At 33.4% G+C, this 12,070-nt stretch overlaps 5 protein-coding genes across 5 annotated transcripts; 3 read left to right on the top strand and 2 right to left on the bottom strand.

Moving 5' to 3' along the window:
- Nucleotides 1-249: 249 nt before the first annotated feature.
- Nucleotides 250-441, bottom strand: DFA_09963 (uncharacterized protein; the record flags this gene model as incomplete). The annotated part of the gene is made up of 1 exon (XM_004351807.1): nucleotides 250-441. One exon carries the CDS (start codon nucleotides 439-441, stop codon nucleotides 250-252), a length of 192 nt encoding a protein of 63 aa, XP_004351859.1.
- A 179-nt stretch (nucleotides 442-620) lies between these two features.
- On the top strand, nucleotides 621-1,508 carry DFA_09962 (uncharacterized protein; the record flags this gene model as incomplete). The annotated part of the gene is made up of 1 exon (XM_004351806.1): nucleotides 621-1,508. One exon carries the CDS (start codon nucleotides 621-623, stop codon nucleotides 1,506-1,508), a length of 888 nt encoding a protein of 295 aa, XP_004351858.1.
- A 68-nt stretch (nucleotides 1,509-1,576) lies between these two features.
- On the bottom strand, nucleotides 1,577-6,304 carry DFA_09961 (uncharacterized protein; the record flags this gene model as incomplete). Its single annotated transcript, XM_004351805.1, has 1 exon — nucleotides 1,577-6,304. One exon carries the CDS (start codon nucleotides 6,302-6,304, stop codon nucleotides 1,577-1,579), a length of 4,728 nt encoding a protein of 1,575 aa, XP_004351857.1.
- Nucleotides 6,305-6,671: 367 nt separating this feature from the next.
- DFA_09960 (uncharacterized protein) lies at nucleotides 6,672-7,504 on the top strand (the record flags this gene model as incomplete). The annotated part of the gene is made up of 2 exons (XM_004351804.1): nucleotides 6,672-7,055; nucleotides 7,154-7,504. 2 exons carry the CDS (start codon nucleotides 6,672-6,674, stop codon nucleotides 7,502-7,504), a joined length of 735 nt encoding a protein of 244 aa, XP_004351856.1.
- Nucleotides 7,505-7,991: 487 nt separating this feature from the next.
- Nucleotides 7,992-11,917, top strand: DFA_09959 (pleckstrin domain-containing protein; the record flags this gene model as incomplete). The annotated part of the gene is made up of 2 exons (XM_004351803.1): nucleotides 7,992-8,153; nucleotides 8,192-11,917. 2 exons carry the CDS (start codon nucleotides 7,992-7,994, stop codon nucleotides 11,915-11,917), a joined length of 3,888 nt encoding a protein of 1,295 aa, XP_004351855.1.
- Between the last annotated feature and the right edge of the window lie 153 nt (nucleotides 11,918-12,070).

Genomic DNA, 12,070 nt, shown 5'->3' with positions numbered 1-12,070 from the left:
AAGATTATAATAGCACGTACAAGTACTTGCTATAAAGAGCATGTCATCATTCAAACAAACAATAGAGATGATGGATTTTTAGATTGATAGATAGATAGATGCGAGAAGGAAAGACGGTTCAACCGTCTTAGTTTATTTGAATTAAATGACAATCGCAGTGATCGTATCAACGATTGATCATTGAATCAACTATTAGTACTTTTAGAGAGAATGATTTATTATTTTAAAGTGTAGTATAAATCTGTTCGATCAACGCATTCTCCCTTTTTCACGCAAACTGTAGGTAGTGATTGGTGGTATTGGTGGATGTGATGTATTCATCATATCTCTCCCTTCTTTCCCTACCCACGTGTTTATTGTTGTCTTATTGCAGTGAGCCAACGTCGTCAACTCTCTTGCTTTACCAAGATAGTATAAATACAAAGGATCCTCTGGATTCATCATTCAAATCAACAAACAACAAACAACAAACAACAACAACAAACAAGCAAAACATAATCATCCAAACAAACAAACAAACAAACAAACAAACAAACAAACAAACAAACAAACAAACAAACAAACAAACAAACAAACAAACAAAATAGTTTAGTTTCTAAAATCCTACAACACACGACAATATGAAATTCTTAAATTCCACCTTTTTAATATTGGTATTATTGGCCAGTTGTTTGGTGATGACAAGCTTTGAATCCAATCATTTTATGGTCATGGCTGCTCCTACAGGATCTTCATCTGAGGAAATCTCATCATCATCAGTGGAAGAGGAGCAAGCTCCAGTTTCATCTGCAGCTCCAACTCCAACTCCATCTGCAGCCCCACCAAAAGTAAAACCATCATCGAAATTGGAAGCATCAGAATCATCAGAGGAACCTATGACCGAGGAGACCTCGTCATCTCAAGAAGAGCCAGAACAATCATCATCATCGTCACAAGAACCACCAAAGGTAAATCCATCCTCGAAATTGGAAGAGTCATCAGCTGACCAATCATCATCATCATCACAAGAACCACCAAAAGTAAATCCATCCTCGAAATTGGAAGCACCAGAATCATCAGAGGAGCCTATGACCGAGGAGACCTCGTCATCTCAAGAAGAGCCAGAACAATCATCATCGTCGTCACAAGAACCACCAAAAGTAAATCCATCATCTAAATTGGAAGAATCATCAGCTGACCAATCATCATCATCATCGTCGTCACAAGAACCACCAAAAGTGAAACCATCATCGAAATTGGAAGAATCATCGGCTGGCCAAGCATCTGAATCATCAGAACAATCGCCATCATCATCACAAGAACCACCAAAAGTGAATCCATCATCGAAATTGGAAGAATCATCAACTGACCAATCACCATCATCATCATCACAAGAACCACCAAAAGTAAATGAATCATCAGAGTCATCAGCCGACCAATTATCACCAGTTCAATCATCAGACCAAAATGTAGACGGTTCCACAATCGAATCGCCCAACGCTCCAACTTCCCCAGCAACTGTACTGTAAATCAATTGGTCCCTTCCTTCCTTCCTAGTGTAAATATCCCTCCCTCTTTTTTTTAAATAAATAAAGTTTTATTTTAAAATTTTATTAATTTCCAACAATAATGGTAAATTGAAATGATAAAGTTGAATGGTATTTTCTGGTAAATGTTTTGAACAACTGTTGATGAGAATAATACAATAGTATTGTAAATAGTCAATTGATTTTAATGGAGTGATAGACAATTGTCTTGACGATGACCATTCATTGTGAGTTTGTTTGTGTTTAGGCATTTTCAACCCAAATACTGTTAATAGATGAATATTTATATATTCCCAACCAATAGTCTCTAGTAATCCAATGTTTCCATAGAAAAGTGCACAAGCAACCACTGCAAGTTGATAGGAAATGATTAATGTGGGTTGCGTTTTTGTGATCATTTCCAATGTCTGTTGATAGACTTGAATCAAATCTGGTCTCTTGCCAAGTGTGTCCAAAGGGATAGGATAGTCTTGCCAATTCTCTACTATATAATAGTAGTATGGTAGGTAGATATCAAGAGACTGACCATCTCGATCCAATATCCATTGTAAAATGGTTGAATGTGTCTTTGGTTTGTCATGTAAAAGAAAGTGAGAATTGATATATCTCTTTTTACAAAGTTCCAATACCTTGAAATCCAATAGATTTTCAATGACTATACAAAGTTGTTCATGGTATTCATCGTTGTTGGGTGAAATTCCAATTTGAAAGTCTACCATTTCAAATTCGCCCTCTCTTTCTTGTAGTAACTTTTGATTGAATTTCAAACCATAATAATTATTTGGGAAAATTAATTGTAGTAGGGAGCGAAAAAGTGGCTGTTGACAAGTATTTGATAAATGGATCAATTGTTGATAGACCATTTTAGTTATCAATCGATTACATAATTTGTTTACTGTATTTGTAAAGCCCAAGGAAATTGTATTTTCTTGCACAGAAAATTCTTCTTGACCCGAAACCACTCGGATCAAATATTCCTCGTGGTCAAGAGTTGCATTGTAAAAATAACTGTAAATATAACCTGCACATTGTTCAATGCTTAGAGGTTGCTCGTGAAATCTCCAACTACTACCGTCGTACAATATTTCTTGCAATGATGAAGATGACATGTATTTCTTTAATAATAATTCGGATTGACTTATTTCCTTTGCATTCTTGTCACAACAACTAGAGTCTGCCGAAAGATGATGTGCAATACAATGTATATTTGCCAAGCTTATCTTTTTCATTGATCTATTCTTCTTCTTCTTATGATCTCCATTTTCAATTAAAAGAGGATTAAAATTTCTACAAAAACTGTGATTGAATAAATGGTTCACCGATTGTTTCTGTTTCTTGCTTTCAGCCGCCATTTGGAATAATTTATCTAGATCAACGTCTGGTTGATTGTATTCTGGTACTTTGTGGTTGTATTTTCTTCTTGTTTTTTTTGGTTTACTAGTTGACCAACTCTTACGAGCTGAATATTGTAAACCTGGCATTGCACTCTTTTCCAAATATCCATATTGTTGGCAAAGATAATGTCTGTGCTTGAATAACCAACTATTATGAGCGTCTTGTAGTTGACATTTACTAAAGAAACGTCTAAACATGTAATCCAATTCATTAGAGCCAACTTTTTGTTTTAGATTTGGATCAAATAGTAAATATTCGATTATATGAATATTTAATGGTGAATAGGATACCAATTTATCAACGGTTGCAATTTCTTTATCCAAAACAACTTTTAAAAAGTTGTAATCCAATAAAAGTTGTGGTCTATCAAATGGTACATTCTTTTCATCACCTCTTGCTATTTTATAGGCCAATAATTCTTTTCTACTGTATGATGAATGATGACTATCCAGATACTTTTCTCTTTTTGATACTTTTGGATTCCATGTATATGATATTATCTTTTTCAATAAATAATGATTCGAAAATACCATTTGAATAAAAGAAGAGGATGAAGAAGAAGAGGAAGTAGAAGAGTTGGTTTTCTTTTGTTTTTGTTGTTGAAGTGATGATTGAATATTTTTAAATCTATTTGGTTGATATTTATCAAATTTAAATTGATGTTGTTGATGTCGTTGTAATAGTTGTTGAATATAAATTGGAGTAAAACAATTGAGAATATGATATACATGATAATCTATTGAATCAATCAATCCTATAGATTGTATGTATTCAACTACATATAAATTAGCTCTTTTTAAAAGATGTATCGTTTGTTTGGTTGAAAGTTTAAAGTTGATCTTTGAAGCTTCGAGTGTTTTAACCAATTGAACATTTTCATTTTCCAATAACTCAAAATAAACCAATTGATTGATATAATCATCTTGTTGTTGTTGTTGTTGTTGTTTTAAATAATCTAAATTTAATAATAATAATTCCAACATGACTTGGTTACAATTTGGAGATATTGGTTGTTGTAATCCTATGACTGTATTTGGTTGTTTAGTTTGTAATAGATAATTAAATATTTCTAAATTTCCATGTTCAGCACTTGATACAAATATTTTATCCAATGAAGACCAAGTTATTTGTTTATGTGATTCAAGCCACTTGAATTCTTTTAATGTTCCATATTTTATGATTTGAATAAATGATTTATCCATATATTTTCCACCACCTTCTTTGTTACCTTTTATTAAATAAATGAATAAATCTATATTCATTCCATTTAAATAGGCATCATCCAAAAGACTTGTCTTTTGTTTGGTTATAGGTGGTACGAGTTGTAATGGTTCAGTACATCCAAGGATTCTTTCAAGTGATTGGAATAGTTCCAAGTTACCTTGTGAGCAAGCCTCTGAAAACATATGATAATAATTTTCACTCTTCTCCTTGTCTTGCATTGTACTGAATAATGGGTCTTTGATTAATTCCAATATTGAATTTCTTTGACCAATGTCTTTCATTTTCAGTATTGGTTTGGCAATACTGGCCACCTCTACTAATTGATCTTGTTGTTGTTGGTCATTTCTTTGTTGTGATATCTTTAACCCCAATTGAATCACCTCTTGATTGCAAGTACCAATAAATCGGCCCAGTCCAAATATATGATTATCAAGACTATCGTCCTCTGGTTGATAGAGCATTGATTCATAGTTGGTGAAGAGGTACAACATGACCGACGGGTCTTGACAATTAACAAAGGCTTTTTCTGAACATCCCTCTGTTCTATTTGTATGCAAGTACTTTACAATATCCAATCCAAACGTTGAACGGGATGCTGCATTATCAATTGCATCAGAACTTGCAAAAATAAAATTATCTTCTTCCTTTACAGTACCACTAATGTTGTTGATATAATTGGAAGCATATTGAATTTGTTCCATTGTACCAAACAAACAAATTAAATCAAACATATTATTATTTTTGTAACCAATATTTAAACATCTCTGATGAAGTTGTAATAAATATTCTACCAACTTTTTGGATGAAGAGGAGGGTGAAGCAGAGGAGGAGGAGGAGAAAGATGAAAAATAATTACACAATGATTGTACTATTGGTGATATAGATACCAAACAATGATTATCAATAAAATGTTCTAAAAACTCTAATTGAAATGAAATAAATTCATTGTCTATGTTTGTTGAAAATGGTATTGGTTTGGTAGAGTTTGTGTTGATTTTTAGTTTGTTGTTGTTGTTGTTGTTGTTTAAAGCCAAAAAGGTTGAAATGTAAGATTGTCTACATTGTATTGGTGTTTGTTGAAATTGTTGTGGTGATATGTTGATGAGAGCCTTGGCCAATTTCCTTTTCATTTTATCTCGACTAGTAGAGTCAAGAAGAAACGAGGAAATGATACGATTTGCAATTTCTTGATCACAACATAGTAAAAGATGGCTTGCAACATCTTTGAGTTTACATTTTTGATAAAATTGACCAATATCTTTGAACCCAAAGTCTAAAGGTTGTTCATACTCTTGATACAATAAATCCTTATTATTCCAATCCAATCTTTGTCTTTTACAAAGAAATGTATCATAATAATATCTAATACATTTATATTTTCTATCTATATCCAATCCACTATTTGTTGATATCTTTAACAATGACCCAAAACTTGTTATTGATTCCAATCCAATTTGATTTAATATTAATTCATTGTCTGAATTATTATTATTATTATTTAATATAATATTATTGATTATAAATTGAACCAAATCAATATTACCAATTGAACATAATGAATTGGTAATCATGTATTCAATGGTCGGTTTGAATGGAGTGTCAAGGTTGGTATTCTTTTTTTGTTTGTTGTCACTACGAGTAGATGTATACCGATTCAAATAAATATGATTATAATTAAAGAATGGTGTGAATGGATCTAATCTACGTGGACTAGTTTGTAAGAGTAGAAAAGAAAGAATATCTATTCTACCACAATAGGCCAATACAGAGTCATCGTAAAAGTATTCTTGGAGGTACTTGTAAATCGATTGAAAGGTTTCAAATGGTACATTGTAGACATGTGTTGAATAATACACCAACATCCTTATATTCTCTTGTTTAACCGTCAAAGAGAATAATTGATCTTTTTGTGACATTTCTAATTTATCCTTTAAAAGATTAAAGTAGCCATGTTGACACATCCAAGATATACATTTAATTTGATTGTATGATTTAATCAATGATCTACTATAGGATACTATTTTAGTATTATCTTTGACGACCACGACACCAGTAGTCACACCACCACTACGAATCATTTGTACATGAATATCTCTAACATGTTTAAATAGGTTTAATTCTTTTGATAATACAGTTTGTCGAATCAATTGGTATAGCATTCAAAAAAAAAGTAATCTATTACTAAAGAGTAATGTGATTGTTAGTTAGATTAGGTTTAGTTGTCTATTTATTAAATTTGACGCTTACATACATGTATGTTTGTGATGCTTTGTTGAAGTTCAAAAATTAATGTGTTAGTGATTAATGATGGTGAGCTTGTTGTTGAATTATTTCTAATAATCTGCAAACTCATGAAAAATAAAAATAAATTAAACAAAGATCTTTTGGTTTGATGGTTAAAGGGGGAGAGTACACTTATTTCATTTCATTTAATTTAAAACTTTTGTATTTGTATTTGTATCTGTATATATATAATTTTTTAACCTTATCTATCAACCAACCACAATCATATTATATATATATAAAATGAATTATTTAAAGACTTTTGTGTCAATTCAAAAACTGTCAACCAAGTCTCTAGGTGCTGGATCATCAACATGGTTCTATTCTACTGCTACTGCTACTGCTACAACTGCCACCACCAAGAAGAGTCAAGCCAAGCCAAAATTGACAGTTGAAGAAGCCAAAGTAAAAGCTCAAGCTAAAGAGGAAAAGAAGCAATTAAAGGCCGACAAACAACTAGAAAGAGCTGTTGCCAAGGTAGAGAGAGCAAACAAGCCAAAGAGTTTTGTCAATGCATGGTCAATCTATGTCAAAACCAACTTTGCCAACTCTCATGGAGTTGTCACTAAAGAAAAGATGAAACCACTTTCCGAATCATTTAAACTTTTGGACCAATCCTCTAAAAATGTAAGAAAGCCTATTACTATTCAACCTTTTAAAATCAATACCTAATACAATGATTATCTATTTATCTATCTATATTTATCTATCTATATTTATTTTAGAAATATGTTGATGCGGCAGCACAACACAACAAAAAGATTGCAGAAGAGAACCAAACTAAATTGGTCAAACCAAAGAAACCATTGACTCCATACATCCAATTCTTTATCACACAAAAGTCACAATTTAAACAAGGTACCGATAGAACCAATTTCGCTGACATTACCAAAAATGTTGCCACACAATGGAATGCTCTTACTCCCGAACAAAAACAACCATATGAACAATTGTCCCAAAAAGATAATACCAGATATGAAAATGAATTATCACACTACCAATCCAAATTCAATGCCGCTGTCCAACAATTATTGAATGCCACCAACAACAAGACCCAAAAGCCAAAAAAGAATTAAAATTAAAATTCTTTTCAATCATGTAGATAATCTATATTATTTCAAATCAAATCACTTCACCTACCTTTTTTTTTAAAAAAAAAAAAAAAAAAGAAGGTAAACAATTAATAAAATAACAAATAAAATTAATACTTGAGATGTTATAAGTATATGTATACCAAACAATTACAAGTAAAAAAAACAAACGATTAATTAATTGAATTGAATTGGTGGGTTCGAAAGGGAAGCCAGATTGTGATAAAAAAGATCCGATCTAGATATTTAGCTATAAAACTACAAGCGAATAGGCTTTTTGGTTGTTTAAGCTTGGACCCCCCTCTCTCTCGTCAACTCACACACTACCCATTGTTATTCGTCTTGTTCAATTTTTGCACCACCCTTCTTTTGTCATCATTTATTATTTATTTTGTACTACATACATAGAATAAGGAGTAGTATAGAGGTAGAAGTAACATCCTTCCTCTCTCTCCTTTCTTTTTAACTACAAATGGAGCAACAGCAGCAGCAGCAACAACAACAGCAGTTATCAAGGTCTGTTGTACATTCAGGCTTTCTAACCAAACAAGGTGAAAGAGTAAAGAATTGGAAGGTTAGATGGTTCATCTTAAAGAATGATTCTTTATCTTATTATACAACTAATTTAAATTGGGTAAGAAATAGAGAAAAGAGAGAAAACTAGATAGATAGATAGATATTAACACGATCAACATTTATACCACTACACAGCAAACAAGTAAACCAAAAGGAATTATACCAATAACAAGAACAACAGAAGTAAACTATACATTATGTAAAAATAGAAATAATTGCTTTACTATTACAAACTCTGATAATTCAGCAACTGCTGCAACTACATCTTCTACCTCTTCTAGTACAACAACATCAAATAATAATAATAATAATAGTTCATCATCTAGAGTTTATTTAATTTCATGTCAAACTGTAATAGATCAAAAGAAATGGGTTGATATGATTAAAAAGGCTACTACTGGTCAATTGGATACAACTACAACTATGACTAGTAGTAATTCAACACCAATGTCATTTATTAATCCAAGTGTTGGTGTAATTAGTGATGTTATGGCAAGTAGATCATTGACTACATCGTTGGCTACATCAAATTCATTGGCCGATCAGCTATCTTCGTCACTCAAAGATTTGGCAATTGGATGGAAGAGAAAAGAGTCGTTTGCACAAGCACCTTCATTGCTTACTCATCAACGATCACAAGAGTCGGTGAGTTCAACCATGAAGGTATCACTGTCCAAGAGAAAGTTGAGGTTCCGACAAGAAAACTTGGATGTTCCCTACCTTGCATTTGGTGATGAACAACCACCCGATGAAATACTCGAACAAACCTACAACAATCTCGGCGACAACCTCGAAAAGAAACAAAAACAACATCGTCCACGACCCATCCCAATCATTGTCAACAAAAATGATAACCCCTATTCTGCCAACAATAGTAGTGGAAGTAGTGGAAGCAGTGGCAGTAGTAGTGGTGGTACCAATACACCAACATCTGGTCCATCAACTCCATCCACTTCATCATCTTCACCATCCTCTCCAACCAATACCACTCCAACCACAACCCCTTCACCTCCACCTCATTTAAATTTAGCGATCAATAATAATCAAAATAACAATAATCAAAATAATAATAATAATAATCAAAATAATAATTCACCATTTTACAAACCTTATACATTATTGAATAGGAATAATCGATCACCAACCATATTTCATCCACCTCCAAATGTTGAACAACAACAACAACAACAACAACAACAATCAGTTACTAAAGCTGTTGTTACAGCAAGTCAACCAAAGATATTAGTATTTCATCTTGCAAAGGAATACTTTCAAATTCATAATCTTGGAACATCACCTATACAATATGAAATCCTATCACCTTTTGATATAAACTATACAATTAGCTTTGAACCTGCCAGTGGAACGATTCCAGTGGGTTCGTCGATCACCATCGAGGTGGAGTTGGTTGTATACAATGCCATTTCAATCGATATCTATAGTACCATACATATTAGAGGAGGTATAGAGTTTACTCTCTTTTCTCACATTGACTCTGACCCTATCCTCCCACTATTTTTGTTGGCCTGTAGTGGCACCGTACTCAATGGAATTGAACAAGAGACAATGTTACAATTTATGCGTGACAAGCCAGACCTCATCAAACCAGTACAAGAACTAGCTCACCAAATGATCCTCTCTGGTAGAAACATTAATCCAAAAACTCAAAGTCCACCTCCTCTTCATTTAAAACAAGCTAATCAAATATTAACTGGTAGAAAAGATGTATATAATCAAAATAATAATAACAATAATAATAATAATAATAATAATGTTGATAATAGTAATAATAGTATTAGTACAATTGATTCAAATGATGGTTCTACTACTAGTTCACAAACAAACAAATCTTCTAGAAAGACAGGTATTAGATTAACCAAACATGTATTATATTTCCAACAAAGATCAAATATGACAAAACCAATATCAATCTATCAATTGCTAAATGATAAGTTTCTATTGTCAAACTCTACCGACAAGGATGCATCATTTCAATTTTACATTAATAATAATAGTAAACCACTCGATTCAAGTAGACCACCATACAAGTTATCATTTGTACCAATGAATGGTGTGTTGGCCAAAGGTGAGTGGTTTACCATTCGATGTTCATTGACTGTATTTCAAGAGATGGAAGTAAACGAGGTGGTACAATTGGTGATAAACTCTAAACAAGTTTATTATATTTTGATTAGAGTAAAGGCAAACGCTATCCACCCTGGAAACAAAGAGATTGATGTTGATCAAGAAATTACACTCCAACACCGACTGGGAACAGGTGCTGCAGGCGATGTCTACATGGGTCTCATATCAGCCAACAACCTCAAACAACATGTCTCTAGAGTATCGTTTGAACAGTGTAAATGGTTACGTCGGTCACCATCAGACCTCAATATTATGGTTGCCGTCAAACTGCTCCATCAATTCCAAGAGCCATCGACAGAGATTGTACAAGACTTTTTCAACGAAGTTCAGACACTTAGTATTCTCAACCATCCCAACGTCGTCAAATATGTAGGTGGGTGTACTGTTATTGGTAAATGGGCGATTATCATGGAGTATATGCCAGGTGGTAGTCTCTATGATGTTTTACACGACCGTATCATCGAGTTGCCATACCGACTCATTCTCCGCATGGCAATTGATATTGCAAAGGGTATTCATTACCTACACACACTCGGTATGCTCCATCTCGACCTAAAGTCTCCCAATCTACTGATTGCATCACTATCACCCAATGCCCGTGTGCACATCAAGGTGGCCGATTTCAACACGTGTATCAACCGCGGTCGTCTCACGGGACTATTTGCACCCAAGCGATATTCAGAGCCACTCAAGGGAACGACGGCGTGGATGGCACCAGAAATCATCCGACGAAGTGGGATCTATACGGAAAAGGTCGATGTCTATTCGTTTGGCGTCATTCTCTGGGAAATGATTACCAGAGAGCTACCCTATGCACAGGTGCGGTTCAACTCGGTGGTCGAAGAGATGGTACTTCGTGGAGAAAGACCACCCATCCCCGATATTTGTCCGCCCGACTATCGCCAATTACTCGAGCATTGTTGGTCAGACGACCCAACCGCTCGACCCATGTTTGACCAAATCATCCATACACTCACGCTCATGTTACAACAACACGAGATCCAAGAACAAAAGGCTAAATCTTCATTTAGAGGGTTACGTCGTGTACACAGTGGCAGTAGTATTTTCATTCAACCTGCAAGTCTAACAAACTCTTCACCTGTCATGGTTGTTGGTGGTGATAATATTGAAATTCTCTCAACTCCTCCTACTACGACTCTATCACCACCCTCGGCAGCAGACAATTTATTAAATAATATATTAAATGATGAAATGTTGGTAAAGAAATCGACAACAAAAGAAAATGCAAGTAGATTAAAAGTATCAAATAGTAAATCAAAATTATACTTTAAACATAATAGACCAAAGAGCTCAACATTGGGATCATCATCATCATTTCTACACAATGCCAACAACAACAACAATAATAGTAATATTAGTAATTTCAAACGAATCGATGATTATAATAATAATAATAATTATAGTAATATATCGATTCAACAACCATCAACCAAAGTGGATTCAAATCTTCCATTTAAATTTTCACCTCCATCATCACCACAAAACTCATCATTCCTTGGCAAAAAGACAAGGATCGATGAAGACTTGATACAACAAAACGAATTGGAAAAGAGAAACTCTATGGTCCTAATGTTTAAACCTTCTTTTACAAAAGCAAGTCCTTCAAAATTTAAATTTAAACCTTTAAATAATAATAATAATAATAACAAACAATAGCAAATGACAACAAATAACAAATAAATATATATATGTGGATATATAATATTTATTTCCCTTTTTTTTTCAGAACCAAGGTTGGGCTCATCTATAATTGACGGATCTTGAGTTTCACTACCTAAGTCGACGACACCCATTAGCTCTGATAACGTC

Source organism: Cavenderia fasciculata (genome assembly GCF_000203815.1).
Source record: "Cavenderia fasciculata unplaced genomic scaffold Scf_EU5ZYIE02H8LDV-5, whole genome shotgun sequence".
NCBI classification, from domain to species: Eukaryota; Evosea; class Eumycetozoa; order Acytosteliales; family Cavenderiaceae; genus Cavenderia; species Cavenderia fasciculata.
This window is presented reverse-complemented; position numbering and strand designations above follow the sequence as displayed.